The 23,609-nt window shown below is 32.3% G+C and overlaps 1 protein-coding gene across 4 annotated transcripts in view; it reads right to left on the minus strand.

Annotated features, from left to right (window-relative positions):
- The window catches only part of LOC111706963 (glycogen phosphorylase), a 38,460-nt gene that overhangs the window by 12,299 nt on the left and 2,552 nt on the right, over positions 1-23,609 (minus strand). For 3 of the 4 annotated variants that reach the window (XM_023479923.1, XM_023479939.1, XM_023479948.1), the window contains 16 exons: positions 16,917-17,010; positions 16,279-16,380; positions 15,289-15,397; positions 15,053-15,126; positions 13,346-13,394; positions 12,935-13,017; positions 10,507-10,574; positions 9,950-10,016; positions 8,923-9,086; positions 8,031-8,163; positions 7,423-7,526; positions 7,061-7,139; positions 6,371-6,440; positions 5,177-5,241; positions 4,921-4,982; positions 3,765-3,890 (listed from right to left, as the gene is read on the minus strand). In XM_023479923.1, the coding sequence (XP_023335691.1) occupies positions 3,765-3,890; positions 4,921-4,982; positions 5,177-5,241; positions 6,371-6,440; positions 7,061-7,139; positions 7,423-7,526; positions 8,031-8,163; positions 8,923-9,086; positions 9,950-10,016; positions 10,507-10,574; positions 12,935-13,017; positions 13,346-13,394; positions 15,053-15,126; positions 15,289-15,397; positions 16,279-16,380; positions 16,917-17,010 (1,449 nt within the window). Of the gene's footprint in view, positions 1-3,764; positions 3,891-4,920; positions 4,983-5,176; positions 5,242-6,370; positions 6,441-7,060; positions 7,140-7,422; positions 7,527-8,030; positions 8,164-8,922; positions 9,087-9,949; positions 10,017-10,506; positions 10,575-12,934; positions 13,018-13,345; positions 13,395-13,516; positions 13,639-14,734; positions 14,796-15,052; positions 15,127-15,288; positions 15,398-16,278; positions 16,381-16,916; positions 17,011-23,609 lie in introns of all 4 variants that reach the window. The other variant, XM_023479932.1, reaches the window with a different exon arrangement.

The raw sequence follows: 23,609 nt of genomic DNA on the forward strand, positions 1-23,609 counted from the left end.
GACATTTGATTTGGTTTGTGATATTTGTTATGATTTGTGATATTTGTTATGGTGTGTGACAAATGATTTGATATGGTTTGTGATATTTGTTATTGTTTGTGATATTTGTTATGGTTTGTGATATTTGTTATGGTTTGTGATATTTGTTATTATTTGTCATATTTTTTATGGTTTGTGATATTTGTTATGATTTGTGATATTTGTTATGGTTTGTGATATTTGTTATATGGTTCGTGAGATATTTATGGTTTGAGTCGGATTATTGAATAATTCTAAAGATTATTTTTATATTCTTTTCTCTCTCTTATTCTAACTTAACAATAATTCGTTCATTACTTCCAAAATGTCGTCTTTATCCCTATTGACCATTTTATCCATAGTTCTTTCTTTCCAAGTTTTACATTCACTTATTTTATTTTATCTGTACTCCTCTTCTAAGTTTCAATATCTTTCTTTTATCTTCCAGTACAGTGGTTCCCAAAAAACATCTTTTCCTTTGCCCAATCTTCCCAATTACTCTAAATTCCAATATAACAACCCTTCTTATCTTCACTCACTAATTCCTAATAACAAATTTCTCTACAGCTGATTTCCATCCCAATCCCAACTTCCTCATTAGTTGATATCCTTTCCAATTCCCAACCTATTTTACCTACTCCCAATTGGTTCTATCTCATTCATATACCTTATTCTCAAACCAAGCCTAATCCCAATATCTCGAACATTAGTTGTTAGTCGTTTGGGATCCCAATAGATTGGATTTAACGTAAAAGCCACGACACTAGACTTTTTATATCATGCTTCATTTATGACAAATGACAATGGACAAGAAATTATGAATTTCAGAAGTATATGAAGAAAAACAAGCCTGTGTGAAACCAGCCTGTATGCATGTTTATGCACAACAGTAGTATGCCAAGCCTAGCTAGAGGGGTGTTAAGATCCCTTGCAACAACATTTTTTAATGTGTTTTCATGTTTTCGCTTTTGCATCTTTTTATTCCTAAAAGTGTTTATATTGTCAAATATTACTATCTTTGAATTTAGCAATCTGCACAAAGCAGTCTAGACAGTCGATATAGAACCAGAAAAAAAGAAACAATCATGATGTGTGCTGAAAAAGATCAGAAAACTGTTTGACCCGCGTACCCCCGTTGGCAAAGCGGGTGCAGAAGAACAATGTATTCTTTTTGCTAAGATTGTGACCAGACCTGATTAGAATATACTTATATAATTTGTATACCATCGATTTATTAGAGAAAACTGTGATATCTGTAATGATTTGTGATATCTGTTATGGTATTGTGATATCTGTTATGGTACTGTGATATCTGTAATGATTTGTGATATCTATTATGGAACTGTAATATCTGTTATAGTACTGTGATATCTGTTGTATTGTGATATCTGTTATGGTATTGCGATATCTGTAATGGCTTTTGATATCTGTTATATTACTATGATATCTGTTATGTTATTGTGATATTGGTTGTTATGGTATAGTGATATCTGTTATGGTATTTTGATATCTGTAATGGCTTGTGATATCTGTAATGATTTGTGATATCTGTATGGTATTGTGATATCTGTTATGGATTTTTGATATCTGTTATGGTATTGTGATAACTGTTATGGCACTGTGATATCTGTAATGGCTTGTAATATCTGTTATGGTTATGTGATATCTGTTATAGTACTGTGATATTTGTTAAAGTATTGTGATATCTGTTATGGTATTGTGATATCTTTTCTGGTACTGTGATATCTGTAATGTTTTGTGATATCTGTAATGATTTGTGATATCTGTTATGGTTTGTGATATCTGTTATGGTTTGTGATATCTGTTATGGTTTGGGATATCTGTTATGGTTTGTGAGATCTGTTATGGTTTGTGATATCTGTTATGGTTTGTGAGATCTATTATGGTTTGTGATATCTGTTATGGTTTGTGATATCTGTTATGGTTTGTGAGATCTTATTCGCGAAATTAAACAATTTTTGTGAAAAATATTTTTGTGGGGTAAAAATATTCCGTTTCATTCCTCGAAATTTTCGCATTTTTTCACAAAAATTATTTTTGTTACGAAAGTTTCTAGATTTATTCTGTAACAAAATTTAGATGTATTATGTAACAAAAGTTTATAGGTTTATTCTGTAATTGAGGTTTCTAGATTTATGCTGTAACTGAGGTTTCAAGGTGGATTATCTTACTGAGGTTTATAGATTTATTCTGTAACAAAGTTTAGGTTTATTCTGCTACAGAGGTTTACAGGTTTAATCTGTTTAAAGGTTTAAATTTATTCTGTCACTTAGGTTTACAGGCTTAATCTGTTATGGAGGTTTATATTTTTTCTGTTACTGAAGTTTCTAGATTTATTCCGTAACAAAGTGTAGGTTAAATATGTTACAGAGGTTTATAGGATTTGTTAAGGAGGTTTCTAGATTTATCCTATAACAGAGGTTTCTTTGTATATTCTGTTACAGAGGTTTAGATGTATTCTGTTACGGAGGTTTCTAGGTGAATTATGTTGCGGAGTTTCAAGAATCATTCTGTTACGGCGGTTTCGTGGTTCACTGTAATGAACTAAAAGGTTTAAGATGTATCCCTGGAGATATATTTCTCTGGGTTTCTCCCATTCAACACAATTGTATTGATAACATTCTATTTGTGGTGTATTAGGTAAATTTGGTGTATTTACATAATCTATAAATTTGTTAAAATATATATCAGTAAAAGTGGAATAAAGATAAAGCCGATAATTTTTTTTCATTTTATTTATAGCCTCCTGTGTATCAATGATATGATTTATGAGCTATGTACCCTTTGAACTTTGTACTGTTTGCTTTCTGTACTTGGTGTACTCTATTTAATAATAAATAGAGTAAGCTTGTAATAAATATAATAGTAAACCCCATATTCGTAAATCTGAACATACCTATATATATAACGTTCGAACATTATCTGTACCCTAACTGATTTCTGAGAACTATGTACATTATTACGTTTATAGATTTAACACGTACCATAAAACACAAAAAATACATTTGTTGAACATGAGTGGTTGCTTCATTTCGTTTAGACACATATTAATTCTTATGTTGAGAAGCAGAGGGTCAGCTCGAGTTGTATCTCGGCAGATAGATACAGATACAGGAATACATATAGCGTGGTATCTGGATTGATACAGACTGAAGTGTTATTGAGGATCCTTTAGTTAGAGAGTGAGTTGTATCTGAACAATACTCATTAAGGAATACATATAGCGGTGTATCCTGGTTGATACAGATTAAATTATTATTGAGGAACCTTGAGTTCTAGAGCGGGTTGTATCTGTACGATGCAGACGAGTATAGAGGTTGTATCTCAGTTGATAGATACTTGAGAATACAGAAGGTTATACCTGGATTGGTAGTTAATGGAGTTAGGCTTTTGTTACTGACGAGGGTCAACCGAGACCGAAATATATTTTCAATAAAATGTGAAACAAAAACTACTTTATTTACTTCGAGGTTTGGTCCATCATCACCGAGTTTTAAATACATGTGATGGTAGATTGGAGTGTCCTAATGGATAGCAATATTCGTACCTTGTAGAAGGATGCGGTGTTGCCCGGTAAATTCTTGCTTTTACCTATAATTATGTGGCGGGAGGGGGGTGCTGGGTGCAGTGGGCATCAACAAAATCTAAATTTGATTTAAAATATCCTATTTTTCGACCATACTCATTTGGGACTTAATTATAGCCAGTGTGACCAAAAAAACTACCTTTGGAATCCTTCATCATCTGCAAACTCCTTCAGCTTCACGAGCTGGTCGAGATAAATCGGCCATTGATCGCCGATTTTGTCACTGATGACGTCAGCAAGCAAAGGGTTGCACAGAAGCAACCATCTAAAAAACATTTTAAATGATAATTAATAACTATTACTAACGCTTTACCCAAAACCATCAGAAACATTTTTACTATTATCTTTAATTTGTATCCAAGCACTCAGCACAGATGTAAATACTTATATTTACTTAGAATGTATTATTATTGGGGGAAAGCATCATAAGTTATTTACTCCTTATTATCGGCTCCTTTCAAATAATCAAGCAATCTGAAACTTTGTTTTAGACATTGATACTTTTAAATTTGTTTTTCCAATAAAAAATTCATTGATAAACATCGGCAAGTAATATCACATTGCTTTTGATGTTCTAACATTTTGTAAAAAACTGCTGAAGGAATGATCAAGGTGGGCATGTATTATACTGTTGCAGGTGGGGTCAAGGGGGATTGTAATAAACTTCTGCAGGGGTGATCAAGGGGGGAATGGATTATACTGCTGCAGGGGGGTTCAGGGGGAATGGATTAAACGGCTGCAGGGGGTACAAGGGGAGAATGGATTAAAGTGCTGCAGGGGGATTAAGGGGAGAATGGATTAAACTGCTGCAGGGAGGATCAAGTGGAGAATGGATTAAACTACTGCAGGGGGGGATTAAGGAGAGAATTGATTAAACTGCTGCAGGAGGGATCAAGGGGGAATTGATTAAACTGCTGCAGTGGTATCAAGGGGGAATGAATTCAACTGCTGCAGGGGGATCAAGGGGAGAATGGATTAAACTGCTGCAGGAATGATCAAGGGGGGAATGAATTAATCTGCTGCAGGGGGTATCAATGGAAGAATGGATTAAACTGCTGCAGGAATGATCAAGGGGGGAATGGATTAATCTGCTCCAGGGGGTATCAATGGAAGAATGGATTAGACTGCTGCAGGGGGGATCAATGGAAGAATGGATTTAACTGCTGCAGGGAGATCAAGGGGGGAATGGACTAATGCACGAAAGGGGCATCGCAAACAACCAAAGGGTGTGCTAAAAAGTGAAAAAATGTATGAAATATGTGAAGTTGAAAACCCTTATTAATAAAGTAGTTCACCTTCTCGGCGTGATTCCGTTGGTTTTGTTCTGGAACTTGTGGGGCCACAGTTCATAGAAGGGCTAAATAACGAATAGTAAAAATTCATGATAAAAAAAAAACATAAATTGCACATAAATATTGTGATCAAATTAAAAAAGAATTAATTAGATTGTCAACATAAAAATATTTCTTTAGCTTCAATTAGTTTAAAGTTTTCGTTAAACCCCCCCCACCCCATTTCATCTTTGCACAATTATGATAATATCTAACAGACCTTGAAAAGAGTTTTCTTAATCAGATCTGAGTGAATGGCAGCAACACCATTTACAGCGTGACTTCCTAAACAAATTTAGATCTGATTAGAATTTAATTTATTTCCAAATTATCCTGAATCTAAAATAATTTTTTAAAATGGAATTTTCTAAATGTTCTAGTTTAAATCAATATTTGAAACAATGTATGCTTTGTCAGTAAGAAAAAGATAAAGAAATAATATAAAAAAATAAATCATTAAACAATTTGTTGAGAGAAAGATCCTGAAAAAAATCCCTGTACTTAGTAATCATACAATATACGTGTATTTAGTAAAAAAACATGTATTTTGTAAAAAAAACATGTATTTTTCAATCAAACATTTATTTTTAAATCATAAATGTATTTTGTAATTATTCATGTAGTTTGCAATCATACATTCATGTACTTTTAAATATTCTAAACCATAACACTATTCAAGCTAAATTTCTATTTTTAATGAAAAAATTCTAAAATTTATTCAGAATTTAATTTTATTAATCTATTTGACAAAATTACTGCAAAAGCTTTCATGAAGTAATAAATTTCCGAAAATCAGTGTGATGTAGCGTTTTTTCTTCAATTTATCCTTAACACTCATTCTTATCAATTATTAATTACAATAAAAATATAAAAATTACAAAATTAATTTTTACTCTTCGGAATTGAAAAGTTGAATGCATTATTATTATGTTACGTCTAATGTAATTTGTTAAAAATCAGCACTACATTTATAATGCACAGTGCACACCTATTCACACTTAATAATTAATTCATTTTATTTGTATCCCGTGGTGGACATACTCTGCAGGAATAACTTCAATGCAGAAGTCAAACAATTAACTCCGAATCAATTGCCCAAAATGCATAGGATAACAAAATTAAGCGTTCAAGATTCAACTAACTTTAAAAACAAGTTCCGAACTCTAATTATCCACAATCCACTCAAAGTGATTAAATACTAAAGTGGGCCAAACTCATAGTTGGATGACGACATTTTATGTCCCAAGTATTCAAAAATAATATATATATATATAAGTTGTTCTTTACGGAGTGCACAGTATACAACATAAACTGGACTCCCTTTGTTTACAAACACAGACTTTGAATTGGTATTTAATTTAAATATAAATTAACGTGAATTAAGAGCAACATTTATCCTAATATAAAATCTCACCAATGATTGCCAAATGCGCCATATTAACCCTCTTTCCTCCTTCCTCCTCCACACAAGACAGCTGCTTCATCTAGAACAGAACTTGATAAACCTTAGGAAGGTTTTAACCCTATTATGCAGGGGCAAACAACCCCCTTTACTTCACATATTTAAATCAGGAATATCAGAAAGAGATCTAAGAGCCCCCCCCCCCCCCATTGGACAACCAAGAGCGCCATCAGGTGAGCCTCTCAAACACCATGCATAACAAGAAATTGAGAAATCCATTTTTGATAAGTACTTAGCTCTATTTTTAATTTGTCGAAAATCCAGATAAAAATATTTTTTGAAAATCTAGATGGTGAGGTAAATTCTTTAGAAGTGATGCAAAGGTTTCACATAACTACCAGGAAAATAGACAAAATTGAGAAAAGAGAGTGAACAGGATTTAAGTTTTTGAAAGTTTAAAATACAGTGATAACCTGAAAATTCTGAAATATGAAGACTACACTCAGACTCAAGTTATAACTTAAAATAGTTCCAATAAGCATGGGACACAGCAAGTGTGTAGTGTAAACAGACCTTTTTTACTTAATAAGTGTCTATTATAACTATTTGCTTTTTAACAACATGAAGTAATCCTCCTTTTTAGAGTTTTCTGGTTCTCACTGCAAATTGTATTTATAAAAACACTATTCACTGTATTCAGACCTTTTCCCAGTCATCTCCGTACTTCCTTTTAACTTCCTCCATATGAAGATAGTTTATCAGATAGATAATCTCAAGATGCCTAGATAAAAAAATGTATGAATATAAAAATTAAATTGTATATATTACGGCTGGGTGCCGATAACGGCGAACGAATATTTTATACATTTACACGGAATTTCCTGTGAACGACCAGATCGTTAAAAAAATTAACGAACACACCTAAATCTTTAACAAATTGAAATGAACATAAATTAACGAACGTGGAACGAACTGTTTACTACGTATTTCCACCTTATCCAGCTGCTCTGGTCACCAATTAAAAAAATCTTAAAAATCTATTTTTAATAATAATTTGTATATACCTGGGAAGAATGGATTCAAGCATAGATACAGGCCACCTCTCTAGGGCTTCAGGCAGTATAGTATGGTTTGTGTACGCGCAGCATCGAACACAAATATCCCAGGCCTGAACAACAAAATTTAAGTTTCGAAAAAAGGTTTCCTTTTGCAATAAAATGTAATCAACAGTAAAATATTGCTAAATCTGAATATAATAATTGAAGAATATATAAAAGGTCATGTTATGATTACTTATTTATTGTAAGTTTAGGACATTTATATTATTTACGGAGATTCCAGCGAACCCTTAAAAGTATTTTTAAAGAATGGATTGGAATACATTTTCAGATATATCTAGTTAATGACTAGCATTTTAGAAATGACAACTTAATAAAGATTCAAGCAGGAATATACGGAAATATATATTCTCAAATAAATCTAAAACGTAAATGCAAAACGTCATTGATTTCCTAGTATAAGAGTCACGTAAAAGAAAATTAAAAATATTATGGGGTCTTAGGGTGGTAGAAAAAAAATGAATAATAATCTTTTTTCACTATTCTTCCTTTTTTTCTTCCAAGGACTGATTCTTCCACTCCTCAAATGGTTTTAGATTTTTGTTGAAACTCACCTCGGCCCACTCGAGGTTCTCCTCGTCCACAAGGATCCTCATTAGCTCCGGGATAGCGAGGGCGGGATGGGTGTCATTTAACTGGATGGCCACTTTGTCTGGCATATGGCTGAAGTCAGTTCGGGCCAATTCCCTAAACATCAGAAAAGAGGATAAAAAGGGTTCAGATAACTAGTTTATTTAATTTATAAGATGATTAAAATAAATTAATCTAGACATTTGAAAATCAATTGTTAAAATTGTTTCAGTTATTACAGTAATAAATAAAATGATAAGCAAAGATTAAAAACATAAAATAAATATAACGCGCGAAGCATGCTTGTTAAAACTAAAGCCGTTTTCAATTTTGCCATTTTTTTATTGTTAGTTGGAAACAATAAAAAAATGGTAAAATTGAAAACGGCTTTCACTTCAGAAATTGATAAAATATTTAATATCTATGAGATCACCATTGTTCAATGATAAATCAAAATACATGAACTATCCCTTTAAATAAAATGAATAAATTGCCAAGTTTAAAGGGAAAGCTGGGATAATTAGCTACCTAGTGCATAAATACTTTAATAAAGAGACTGTCTACGTAATTACAAGTGAGATCTCATTTTAAAAAGAGTCGTGTCCGATTATTTTAAGGTACCCTTTAAGGTACCCTTTAAACTTCGCCTGAGCACTAGGACAAAAAAGGTAATTGTTAGAATTTAAAATTTTCCAAATAAAATATCACTTCTTCATTGCTCCTCAGATAAAGTTATAAAGAGCACTTTTGTAACTCTCACATAACATTACATAAATAACTGTTTATTTAAAAAGAAGATCTACAATCCCTTTAAATGCCTGAATAATTCCGACTATATTGAATATACAAAGTATTTAAGTATAAACATAAACTTACTTAGTTCCAAACTTGGAATGCTTGAAGCGCCTGACAACATCATGAAGGGTGGCAGCACAGAGGAAGTACTCCTGCTTTAACCTCAACTCCTTCCCCTCAAACATGTTGTCGTTGGGGTAGAGAACTCTGGATATATTCTCAGCTATATTTCTATCCAGGACAGCCTAGGTTCGTAAAATTATAATAAATCTTACATAATCGTAACTCCTCTTTTAATAAGCCTTAATGAAGAATAAAAAGTTCTGCAAAGAAATAAATTAGCTTATTTCATACTTAGGCGTAAATCAAGCCCCTTGAGGGGGCTGTGTGGTAACAAAGTAGTAAAAGCAAGTTTGATGAATTTCCGTGTTTCTGGTTTAAAACTGATTGAATGAGTTAATTATTAAACACTAGAAATTCAAGGCGCTTCGCGCCCTTCTTTCTAGCCTTAGAGGGCGCTTCGCGCCCATCTTCTAAATTAATTGTAAACATGTTCTCTTTGTGTACATCGTAAAACTAAACAAAAATAATTTGCGGATTTTTACAAAAAATTTCGCGGATTTTCAAAATTTTAAAAAATTTAATGACGATCGAATTTTGATAGAGACAAATATTTGAAATTTTGATGATTCATAAACCTTCCCTGGGCTCCCTAGATGTCCCACAAAAAATTTGGGCCCGATCGGTTCAGCCGTTTTGACGTTTATTGGATACAAACAAACAAACAGACAAACAAACAAACAGACAAGCCAAATTTATATATAGATTTAACAAGATCATTTATCTCAACAAACATGAATCATACATAAATATTTTTCATTTTGCATATACATTGCTCGATATATCTTTTATTCTGATATATCTTTTATTCTGATATATCTTTTGAGAATTTAGTTTCAGTTTCTATGCATGAAAAAATTAAATCCTAATTCCATGAAATTTTGGTTTAAAGGGACTGTTTGCGTAAATTCAAGTGACCGTCTGTTAGTAGAGTGGCGGGCCCGATTCACAAAAAGATGACGATTATTTTAGGAGACTTCATCTCTACCTGAATATAATCTCCAGTATTGAATACTTTCAGGTTGAAGTGAAGAGGAGACTTAGCAGACCATAACCTAATATATTTTATTTTTATATTTTTAAATGTTATATATATAATATATATATACATTATACATTACGAGTAAAGATAAAACACCTTGATGACGCACATTAAGGAAAACATTGAGGACGCACATTGAGGAAACAAATTGAGGACGCACAATGAGGAAGCAAATTGATGACGCACATTGATGACGCACATTAAGGAAGCAAATTAGGAAGAAAATTGAGGAAACGCATTGATAAATGTGCGCCCTCAATGTGCGTCATCAATGTGCGTCAAAAATGTGCCTTCTCAATGTGAGGACGCACATTGAGGAAACGAATTGAGGAAACACATTGAGGACACTCATTGAGAACGCACATTGAAGACGCACATTGAGGACGCAATTTGAGGACACACATTGATGACGTGTAAAGTGAGGACGCACAGGAGAAAGCACAAAGGCACAATAGTGTGACAGACTACAGACATACACAGCAACTATATATACAATAGGATACCTGAGGGTGTTGCAAACATTGTTCATATACCCAGGGATAGGGTTGTCGTAGGGCATTGCTAGCACAACCTTTAACAAGAAAGTAATTTTAACTTGAAAAGGGAGAACTCTACTTTATTTGTCCAATTTTAGAGGAACTGTAAGCAAAATTCAAGTGACCCTCCATGTAAAGAATCACAACGGTACCCTTAAAACCTTTATCTGATCATATCTGAACATAATTCTTTCCTAGAATTCCAAATTATCTCTAAATTTTTTCTAAAATTTTAGAAATTGAAGTAGATATATAATATAATACAGGTTTCAAAAATTTCTGAAAACCATATTCAATATTTTAATTTAATAATAATGCAAGTGAATCTGATATGGAACCATATCGACACACACATTTTTTATCTCACATATTCCAACTTAAATGAGCACCAATAGGTAATTTAAAATGTACTTAGTGTGCTCTTAAAATAGTTATATCATATCTTAAAATACCGGGTTTTCAAAATCGAAAAACTATAATAGCTGCAAAAAATCAATCTTTTGTCATATTTCTAGTTTTTTTACCTTCTTAATTACTTTAATTTGGCTCAAACTCCCCCCCCCCTCCCCCGTCCCCTGTTTTCTTTATATTTGAGTTTATTCTAAATTCTGTCAAAATTAAGTACATTTACACGTTGATTGGTTTACAAGTTTTCCAATAAAAGTTTGACAAATTACAAATAAAACTCTGCGAGTTATTTCTTTCAAGAAGAAAAAGTTTTAGCAATATGTAATCAACGCTGTGATTGATTATCAATAAAAATATCAATAAAAAAATATGAAATATAATATTATTGCATTAATTATGAACTATTAAACTTTATAAAAAAAACTTAATCTATAAAATGAAAGATAATTCTCAATATCTGCCCACTGCGCAACTTTGCAAAAATTAATATAAATTTAAATTATCTTCAATAAAAGAAGAATTTTAAAGAAAGTGTCAGCAAATTTGAAAATTTTCAGCGGAAAACAAGTTCAAACCGATGACATCTCTAAATGGCATTTATATTTATACTTGCCGAATTTCAAATATTTTCGGACAGTTTCTCAAAATCATATTTATGACATTCTCTTATATTTCATTTAAAAAAGGTTAATTCAAACCCGTTGAAATTAGGTGTTTATTTAAATATTAAAAATTTGTACTGTTTAAAACTGTTTTCTTAGTAAAAATATTCTGTATTGATCGTCTTATCATTAAAAGCTTTCTAGCAAAAACTAACATTTTCCAAAATATTAAAAAAAAACTCGCGTTCAATAGAAGAGCGTGGGCAGGGGGGGGAGGAATATCAGTTTGATGGGATTTTTAAATAAATCCGAAATACCATTAAACACAAATTGAATCTATTTTCTTTTCCGAAATACATAAAGTAGAAAAACATAAACTTGACAATATAAATTTTTATTTTATCAGAGATTATCAAGTATAATTTCTTGTTAGAAATAAAAAAAATTCGAAGTGTTTTGAAATTTTTGGACACATATTAAATTGTCTGTTCTAGAAGATAACTGTTAAAATATTTCAAAGAAGACACAAAAGACAAAAAAGCAACCAAGGGAGAAACGACCAGCGGTAAAGCGATATTAAGTACATTCTAAAATGCACTTCCCACGGGCCAACTTCCCAAGTGGTAACTTCTCAAATGTGCAATTTCCCAAGCAAAAACTTCCAAAGTCTGTTCTAGCCAGAGCCCTCGACCCATTAGCCTGGTCTAGCCGCAGCGCTCGACCCCCCTTATACCTTCCGTAGCGCACAGTCCTCATTGGAGCCTGCGGTGCCTTATGAAGGCCTAACCTAACCATAAACGTATATTTTGGAAGTTACCGCTTCAGAAATTGCACATTTGGGAAATTGCCACTTGGGAAAAGGCCTACCACTATAAGTGTAACACTGTAACACTGTAACAATGTAACACTGTAACAATGTAACACTGTAACACTGTAACACTTGTAAAACGAAAAAGATGCGACACTCCAGGAACTGTACATAAATAAAATAGGCCTTATTAGTTTTGTGGCCACAGCGCTCGGCCTCCTAGCCTGTCCTAGCTGCGGTACTCCGCCCAGATTTTACCGAGGATAGAATTTGAGTGCTGGGCGTCAGCCTGTTTACTAAATAGCTTATCCGTATAATGTAACTCTAGCTCTAGAGCTGTCCTAATACGTCATTGTATTTGTATTATGTAAACAAACTATAATATCCCACTAGTGCACTCCTAAATTATATTACTTCATTAGGCTGATATCTTAGTCACACTACCATATATACAACAATGAGTATCTAAGAAAATATCCTAAAACGTTTTCATATGTTTTACCATGGTTGCGCGACTAAGAACCCGGTCAATGGTTTTTGGTTGCGCGACAATGAGCCCGGTCTATGTGAACTATACCTGTGTGTTGACCCACTTCCTCTTCCCATTCTCTTCCTCTACATGACCGTAGTAGTTCACCGGAACGGTGTACTCAGGCCTCCCTAAAAAATGCAAAAAGTTCAAAATTTTATTAAAGCCCCGTCCACCCACCCACCCCAGAAAAAAAGTCCCATAAATCATTCTTTGTGATAACCAAGGTTAGAATTAACTTGACGGCGTTAATACATTTTAAAGATTCAACTGTCTTTTTAAAGTTAAAAATCTTTTTCCAAGATAATTTTTTCCCATAGTCATAAAAATAATTGGCAAATTTTATATTTTACAGAACGTGAATTTTTTTACTTTCATCGCCAAGCTTTGAAATACGTGACAATTTAGAGATTACAAAATGTTTAAAGGAGATTTCCAATTTAACAAGAATTTATTTACCTTTCTCCCAAGGGTTGCCGTACCTCAGCCAATCATCAGGCTCCTCCACCTATAAATGGGTATCATACAGTACATTGAATTGCGTACATAACAATAATATTAAATGTTTTAGTAGAAAATTAATCATTCAAAAGTATAACACACTAATTTTTCAAAAAGGAAACAACATACCTGTTCAAAGCTTTCAATCTTTTGCGAGAAAATACCATACTCGTATCTGATACCATAGCCATACGCTGGCATGGCTAGGGTAGCCATAGAATCAAGGAAACAAGCGGCTAATCGACCCAAGCCTAATTCCATGATGTTAATTAATACATGTATTTACGTAAAATGGCAAGTTTTTTGTGCTAATTTCAAATTATGCCTAATTAAAGTGTAAGGTTGATTAAAGTGAATGGTTGATTAAAGTGTATAGGTTGATTAAAGTGTATAGGTTTATAAAAGTATAAATGTTGATTGTATAGTTTGCTTAAATGTAAAGGTTGATTAAAATAAATGGGTTGCTTAAATGTAGAGGTTGAATAAAATAAAAAGGTTGATTAAAGTGAATAAGTTGAATAAAGTGAATAAGTTGATTAAAGTGAATAAGTTGATTAAAGTGAAAACGTTGATTAAAGTGAATAGGTTGATTAATGTGAATAGGTTGATCAAAGTGAATAGGTTTATTAAAGTTTAAAGGCTGATAAGTGTCTAGGTCGATGAAAGTGTCGAGGAAGATGTAGGCGGCGAGGTTGATTAAAGTCTCATTCAAAGTTGATTGTAGTGTGATTGTAGTGTAAAGGTTGATTAGAGTATCGAGGTTGAATTAAAGTGTAGAGGTTGATAAAAGTGTATAGGCTGATTAAAGTATCGAGGTTGATTAAAGTGAAGAGATTGATTAAAGTATCAAGGTTGATTTAAGTGAAGAGGTTGATTAAAGTATCAAGGTTGAATTAAAGTGTATAGGCTGATTAAAGTATCGAGGTTGATTAAAGTATCGAGGTTGATTAAAGTATCGAGGTTGATTAAAGTGAAGAGGTTGATTAAAGTGTCAAGGTCGATGAAAGTGATGAGGTTGATTAAATTATCGAGGTTGATTAAAGAATCGAGGTTGATTAAAGTGAAGAGGTTGATTAAAGTATCAAGGTTGATTTAAGTGAAGAGGTTGATTAAAGTGTAGAGGTTGATGATTAAAGTGTAGAGGTTGATTAAAGTGTCTAGGTCGATGAAAGTGATGAGGTTGATTAAAGTATCGAGGTTGATTAAAGTATCGAGGTTGATTAAAGTATCGAGGTTGATTAAAGTGAAGAGGTTGATTAAAGTGTAGAGGTTGATTAAAGTGTCTAGGTCGATGAAAGTGATGAGGTTGATTAAAGTATCGAGGTTGATTAAAGTATCGAGGTTAACCTCCATTTCCAAGACCAGCATCTGCTTCACTCTCCTCCAGGTCCTCTATGTCCAGGCCAAGCTGAGACAAAACACAAGGGTTAGTACACACACACAACAAACTTTAGTTTTAGGACTCGATAGTTTCAGTTCTACAACAGGATTCATTCTCTCTCCCCTGGAGTAAAGATTATCTACAGAACTTGACTTCTGTGTCAAGATTAGTCTAGAAGTTAGTCAGGGTTAGAATTGAGTCAAACAGGGTCACACAGATTCAACCCAGGTCACGCTGGGCGAACCAGGGCCAAACAGGAATCAACTCAGCCACCAGCCAGCTACCTGCTCCCCCTTCTCGATGTTTTGCTTGAAAATTCCAAACTCATAACGTATTCCGTATCCATAGCTAGCCAACCCTAACCAACCCAATTCATTCAACCTCTACTTAGAAATGGTTTTTTAGAACTTGAAGATAACCTCTGCTACCCATGCTTATATTTATTCCGCATAAATAAAATCCTATAAAATAAAATATTGATATTGACATTATAAAACTATAGTTGAATGCTCTGGGTTGCCTAGGGTTGCCATGCTATCCAGAAAACAGGCGGCAAGTCGACCAAGACCTCCGTTCCCGAGGCCAGCATCCTCCTCGATGGACTCCAATTCTTCAAAGTCCAGTCCAAGCTGCAAGCAAATATTTTTCTTCCAGGTACAAAATATCTCGAGATTAGAAAATATCCAAATTTCATAAATCTTTTGCTGGAAACGTTCTCCGTCAATTTAACAAAATATTAAATTAAATATTTGTAAAAATTTTACAAGGTTAATTTTTAATTTAAAGTTTAACACGTATGTCTCGCAAAAACAATGCTGTCAGTCTAATGCATGTTTAGAATTAACCCCTCAATCTGTCGGAATTCTTCAAAAAGGAAACTCCCCCCCATGGTCTGATTCGTCTGATTTGAAACGGAAGGAACTGTGTAAACATGTTTACACCGTGGATCCTGAATAAAATGTATTATTCATGAATAAACCAGAAACATTTTTAATTTCACTTTTTAACAAAATGGACGAAATTTAATCAACCTGAGATCGGAATAAAAGAGTTTCCGAGGATTTCTTTCAATAAATTTTAATAAGAACCAAAAATAACATAACTATGATCTGGTTAATACTACGAATCTTATGATATATATATACGTTTTGGTATAATTTTGACACTGTTATGTCAATTACTCGTGACAGGAACATCAGATAGAACTCTTATATGTCTCAATCAACTCCTGAAATTCTCAGGTTTCAGTCTATACCCCCTTTCTTTTTTCCCTTACAGTCCCTTTAAGATTAAAAGATTAACCAAAAAAAGTCTCAAAGGCGCACCAGTAATTTAGCGTTAATTTGACCTGTTCATTCACGTATAGATGAATGATATGGTGTATGTTCGACGCGGTTCATATGCCTGCATCTATCTATATACTTTGCAATGTTTACAAAGAGAAAATGTTCACAATTGAAATAAAAGATGTGCGCGACGCGCCCGCCTAGTGTTTTGTATTTTTATGTACCTGGTAAAGAGCTTCATCACAAGCTCCCTGAATGCCGAGGTTGATCATGGTGTTGGTGAGGGACCTACCCATGTAGAACTCCAGGGACAAGTAGTAAACCCTCTAAATGTATTAAATCATGTAATACTGGACGGATATTCATTGATGTGATAAGGATCCAGTTCATATTCAGATCCATTTTCGGATCCATGTCTGGATCCACATTCATATAATGTCATATGTCATATATATCAGGGCGGAACCAGTTAAAAAGTCTGTGATATTCGCCATATCGCTAAATATTCGCTAAATATTCACCATATCGCTAAATATTCGCCATATCGCTAATTATTCGCCAGATCTCGCCAATTATCTAAAGGAAACTCGGTTTCCTGGACAATTTAACTTTAGAGACAAAATTTTAAAATATAAAAACAGAAAATTGTATTTGAACACTAATAAAATTTTTATTGCCAATTTTTAAATAAACAGAGATGGAATTTAAAGAATTTGAGTCGCGGTTTAAATCCGCCAAACCCCGGTTTAAATTCAGAGCCGGCTTAAATCTTGAAACATTTAATACAATTTTAAGTGGAACCAAAACCGTCGCTCAAATTCTTTAAATTCGGCCACAGATCATTAACAATTCAATTTTATACCTTGGGATCAGTTTCATAGTAGTATTGCTGGGTCTTGATCCATCTTGAGACTAGATGATCCTTAACAGTGTCTGCCAGCGCCAGGTAGTAATCCCTAAATATGGATCATCTGCTATAATGGATCAAGAAATATCAATTAGGATTGTAATTCAAACTAAATTGAAAATAAACTCAAGATAACACTCCAACGCCATTTATCTCGTTTTAGTATGAACTCTTGTATATTTCTATCTGCAAATGTATATTTCTATCTGCAAATGTATATTTTTATCTGCAAACGTATATTTCTATCTGCAAATGTATATTTTTATCTGCAAATGTATATTTCTATCTGCAAATGTATATTTTTATCTGCAAATGTAAATTTCTATGAGAAAATGTATATTTCTATCGGCAAATGTATATTTATATTCGCAAATGTGTATTTATATCCGCGTTGGTATATTTATATCCGAAAATCTATATTAATATCCGCAAACGTTTCCTCTTCTGTTTTTCATTTGACTTAAATCAGGCACTTTTTCAGGTTTGGCCTAGGATGGTCAAGATATATACCTACCCCCTGAAATGCTAAGGGGGGGGGGGGAGAACTGTCCTCCCCTGAATAAGCTTCATAACTTTTGAACATACCTAAATAATTTAATTGATTTATCTAAACTAAGAAACAAATTCACAAACGTCATTGTCAGGCACTAAATATAAATATATTATTTTGTGAATATATCGGGAATAGAGAGAGAATTGTCGAGACAAGAGACCCAGTAATTGCAAAGGAAGAACCTCTGATAGATAATTTTATTAATAACATTGGTACAGTGCAGTCCTAGAGTATACTCGAACTAGTAAGCATGTATAACACAGAGAGATTCTAGATATCTGAGTATGACAGTTTTCACTTCTGATCGTATTGCTAACAATGTATGAAAGATAGTTTTAATATACGATCTAAATTTTAAGAAGAAAAAAATTTTGATTTAACTATTTTAAAGGTGTTGTAACTGATCATAATTTGAAAAAAAAAATTATGAAACGATCAATTTCAACCAATCATTTATGATCGCTGATTTAAATTTTTTTATATGGGCTTGAAAAAAAGCGGCATTTCTCAGATAACATTCATGAGCCTCAAAAAAAGGTCCACAAAAATCTACCTGATTTACTGAAGTATTTAACTGTAGTTTTGTTGTTTTTAAGTTTACCTGTAGTTTTGTTGTTTTTGTTTAACTAGTTTTGTTGTTTTTAAGTTTAACTAGTTTTGTTGTTTTTAAGTTTAACTAGTTTTGCTGTTTTAAAGTTTAACTAGTTTTGTTGTTTTTTAAGTTTAACTAGTTTTGCTGTTTTAAAGTTTAACTAGTTTTGTTGTTTTTAAGTTTAACTATTTTTCTTGTTTTTAAGTTTAGCTAGTTTTGTTGTTTTTAAGTTTAACTAGTTTTGCTGTTTTTAAGTTTAACTAGTTTTGCTGTTTTAAAGTTTAACTAGTTTTGTTGTTTTTAAGTTTAACTAGTTTTGTTGTTTTTAAGTTTGGCTAGTTTTGTTGTTTTTAAGTTTAACTAGTTTTGCTGTTTTTAAGTTTAACTAGTTTTGCTGTTTTTAAGTTTAACTAGTTTTGTTGTTTTTAAGTTTAACTATAGTTTTGCTGTTTTCAAGTTTAACTATAGTTTTGCTGTTTTTAAGTTTAACTAGTTTTATTGTTTTTAAGTTTAACTATAGTTTTGTTGTTTTTAAGTTTAACTAGTTTTGATGTTTTTAAGTTATATTTTAGTTTTGTTGTTTTTAAGTTTAATTGTAGTTTTGTTGTTTTTAAGTTTGACTTTAGTTTTATTGTTATATTTTTTTTTAAGGTAAAAAACTAGATTTTTCTTGGTTTTAAAACAAAACGTATAGGTATTGCAAATTTTTATATTAAGCACGCTTAAAAAATTTTTTAAAATGATTTTTTACTTTTTAAATTTTTTTTAATTAGTCTGAAAAATCGCAATATAGAGACATAAACGATCAGAAATGATATGGGACACCCTCTCATCCATTCATAACTTCATGCAAAATACTTATTTCTTATTTGTTTACTTAGCTAATTTATGGTTTTAATATTTGGTTAAGTAAAATTTAATATTTTCGCTAATTAAACTTCTTTAAGATGAAGTTTTTAAGAGTTTGATTATACATTTTCTTATTTTTTGCAATGGAGGATATTCTGAGAAAGAAGGAGGTGTCAAGAATTTTAACTTATTAAATTCTCCTGATTCCTAAAAAAAAGAAAAATTCACAATGAACAAAGAATTACATGGAAAGATGAAAACAGATGACAAGATTACAAGCAGCGGACAAGATGACAAGCAGCTGACAAGATGACAATCAGCTGACAAGATGACAAGCAGCGGACAAGATGACAAGCAGCTGACAAGATGACAAGCAGCGGACAAGATGACAAGCAGCGGACAAGATGACAAGCAGCGGACAAAATGACAAGCAGCGGACAAAATGACAAGCAGCTGACAAAATGACGCAGCTGACTCGATGAAAACAGCTGAAAAATTAACAACCAGCTGACAAGATTACAAGCAGCGGACAAGATGACAAGCAGCGGACAAGATGAAAAGCAGTGGACAAGATGACAAGCAGCGGACAAGATGAAAAGCAGCGGACAAGATGACAAGCAGCTGACAAGATGACAAGCAGCTGACAAGATTACAAGCAGTGGACAAGATGACAAGCAGCGGACAAGATGAAAAGCAGCGGACAAGATGACAAGCAGCGGACAAGATGACAAGCAGCTGACAAAATGACAAACAGCTGACGAAATGAAAACAGTTGAAAAATTAACAACCAGCTGACAAAATTACATGCAGCTGACAAGATGACAACCAGCTGACAAAATTACAAGCAGCTAACAAGATGACAAACAGCTGACAAGATGAAAAACAGCTGACAAATTAACGACAAGATGACAAGATGATAACCAGCTGACAAGATGACAACCAGCTGACAAGATGACAACCAGTTGACAAGATGACAACCAGTTGAAAAGATGACAACCAGCTGACAAGATGACAACCAGCAGACAAAATGACAACCAGCTGACAAGATGACAAGTGACATCGAATGGCAAGATTAATGAGATGCTTTAACGAGTTATCTTCTCTAATGATTTGTATTTAATCCAACCGATTTCTGGATCCATCCGAGATAAAAACCAGCATATTTTCTGCGATTTCATAAAAATTAAATTTATAAAATAACATTGATTAGCAGAAGTTAATCAGATTAGTTTCTTATATATTCCTTTCCATGAGTTTAAAGAAATCGAATAATATTGATAATAATGGATGGATCCTATAACTTGTGAAAATATTTGGGACAGATCAGTGATCATCTGAACTCCTCGGAACTAATTTTGCTTTTTGCGAAACATTTTTTTTGTTAAGTGAAGTCCAAACCTATCTACAGACTAGATTGGAGATCAACCACCCCCCTCCCCTCCTTATTTAACCTATAAAAATCAACCCAATCCCTCCATTTTTTTATCACCCTTCCTCTGAAGCAATTCCCTCGCTCCCCCCCCCCCATCTCGCTGGTTGTTTGTTGGTGTGGATAATGGGTTTATTAACTAAGAAGATTGATCAAATATCTGACAGGTTCCTCCCAACCCTCTTAATAGAAAGATTAAATCCTATCTAATCATCATCCAAAGGATTTATCAATTGAAAATATTTTTTTTCCCCATTTTGTATATTTCAGCTTTAATCACCTAAAAGGGCATAGTTAATGCTTGTGTGTAAAATAAATGTACTCGTATAACATAAATTTTTTTTTTTTAATTATATAATGCCCTTTTATGATGATAGATAAAAATGTAAACAATTATGAGTAAAGGAGGAGCAAAGGTAAAAATTAACTTAACACTTTCTTTCATATTTTCTTTTACACCTTTATCATCCCATTCATGTTGAAATCTTGCAACAGTACATTTTCACTTTTAAATTGATTTTCAGCAGGAGTATTTCTAATCATTTAAAATTAAAAGCTTACTATGAGTCATTTTTTTTTATTTTGGACAACTGGAAAAGTACCAAAATTGCAATTATGAATATGAATATGAATATTTTTGACTATATGTTGACTCCCGAATTTCTTTTTTTGTGGACTGTTTTTCTTGCGGACAAAAATAATTAGATCTTGCATTCCTTTTCAAAAATCTCCGTTTAAAAAATTTCTCAAGAAAAATATTTATGAATGTCTGTTCAGAATAAATATTTTTAAAATGTCTGTTTAGAATAAATATTTTTAAAATGTCGGTTTAGAATAAATATTAAAAATGTCCGTCTAGAATAAATATCTAAAAATGTCTGTGTAGAATAAATATTAAAAAAGTCTGTATAGAATAAATATTTAAAAAATGTCTGTGCAGAATAAATATTTTAAAAATGTCTGTCTAGAATAAATATTAAAAAATGTCTATGCAGAATGAACTTTTAAAAATGGCTGTCTAGAATAAATATTAAAAAATGTCTGTATAGAATAAATATTTAAAAAATGTCTGTGCAGAATAAACATTTTAAATATTAAATAGATTAAATAGATTAAATATTAAAAAATGTCTGCATAGAATAAATGTTAAAAAATGACTGTCTAGAATATTTTTAAAATGTCTGTCTAGAATAAATATTTAAAAAATGTCTGTTTAGAATGATATATCTGGTGTATTCGTGAACTGGCAGAAACCATTGCATAAATGGCTGAGGTAGGTTCAACCATAAGATTAGATTTACTTTCTTTACTGGACAACTCTCAATTGTATAATTTAAATACATTTCAGAATAGTTTTTTCTGGTTTGTTTTTTAACACAATAATTTTTTTATTTAAGCTAAATTCAAACATTTAGCTGAGTAAACTTCAAAATTTTATTTTATAAAAGTAATGTTTGGGTTCGTTTTTCTCTAATATCTTCTTGATTGTTTAGAAAATCTAATGAAGACGTTGTGTAGAAGTTCTGCATGCAGTGCATGCACTACAGTATACACTGAAGAGATTAAACGTTAATTGTACAATGTACATGTCAAGAGATATTTAGTACATGGGAACCCAGGCGCTGTCTAGGATACTAAAGCTTAACCGCACTTGAACGTTTTACCGGGAAACTAAATTTTCGTTATTAAAGTCGACCCACTCAACTTAGAAACAAGCTAAGAACATTCCCGTGGGTCTCCCGAGTTCCCAAATCAAAACTAGAGGCAAATCGGTCCAGGGGTTCCTGAGTTATGATCGGACTAACAGACAAACAGAGAACACAACTTTATATATATATAGATACAGGGATACGCTCAAAGCATGAGACTTCAAAAACGACTTAATGGATTTTGTTTAGTCCCTTCCTAAAATTCAGGGTTCCTTGCACCCCAAAACTAGCGTATGTCCGTGGTTAATAATAAGTAAACCATTAAAATGCTAATTTGAAAGTAGAAACCAAATATAAAGCTTCAAATCGTCTTCAAATAGTCGTACTGTTAGTTTTGGGTCGTCTTTACACAATCTATATTTTGTGGGTAATCCTGTAAATGGCAAGTTTAGGATTATTTATCGTTCAGAAAACCAGGTTTTTTAATAATGCAGATTTTAAATGTAAATATCATTATTTTCCGCCGCGGCTTTTCTTCTCAATTCAGCCGAGAATATATTCGCAAACATTATACAATTTCTGCATTTGCACGAAAACAAGTTTTTAACCGAGAAAACAATCAAACTGGAGTTGGACAAATGCTTTCTTATTAATGTCCTAGTAGAGAACTAAACCATGTAATCCTATAATAATCTTTTTTTTATTATTTTTCCTAATCTCAACATCACTCACTAGCCTTCTCCCCATTTTCGAAACATAATATAAGAATTACGGATTTTAAATTAGATCTAACAATTGATAAATAAATACATTATATTCAATTAATTTCTTGATTTATCACAATTTTATGAAAATCTATCGAGTTATAAATTCCATATAATCAAATTTATGTGGACATTTATTTTGACAGATCAGAAGCACAGAAAACAAATCCAGCCAAAAGCGCCGAAATCCGACATTTTTTAGACTTTAAAAACTATCAATTAGGCATTTTTTTGATGGGCTGAACAGTTATAACTTGTAGACTTGTTGCTACTATACTTTATTATCTAGGCCTATGCAAAGTTGGCAGTATCCTGTACAAGACTGGCTTATGCCTCTAGGAATCTTTTAAAATTAACATCTTTTGAAACGAACACCTTTTAAAACTAACATCTTTTTTAAATAACACCTTATGAAACTAACACCTTTAGAAACTAACACCTTATGAAACTTATGTCTTTTGAAATTATCACCTTTTGAAATTAACACCTTCTGAAATTACACCTTTAGATTTAGAAACATAACACCTTTTGAAACTTACGCCTTTTGAAATTAACACCTTTTGAAACTTACGCCTTTAGAAACTAACACCTTATGAAACTTATGTCTTTTGAAATTAACACCTTTTGAAACTAACACCTTATGAAATTAACACCTTTTGAAATTAACACCTTCTGAAATTACACCTTTTGAAATTACACCTTTTGAAATTAACACCTTTTAAAATTAACACAGCTTCTGAAATTAACACAACTTCTGAAATTAACACCTTTTAAACAAATAATTAAACAAATAATTTAAAATTACATAGAAA

Source organism: Eurytemora carolleeae, unplaced genomic scaffold (assembly GCF_000591075.1).
Source record: "Eurytemora carolleeae unplaced genomic scaffold, Eaff_2.0 scaffold52, whole genome shotgun sequence".
Taxonomy (NCBI): domain Eukaryota; kingdom Metazoa; phylum Arthropoda; class Copepoda; order Calanoida; family Temoridae; genus Eurytemora; species Eurytemora carolleeae.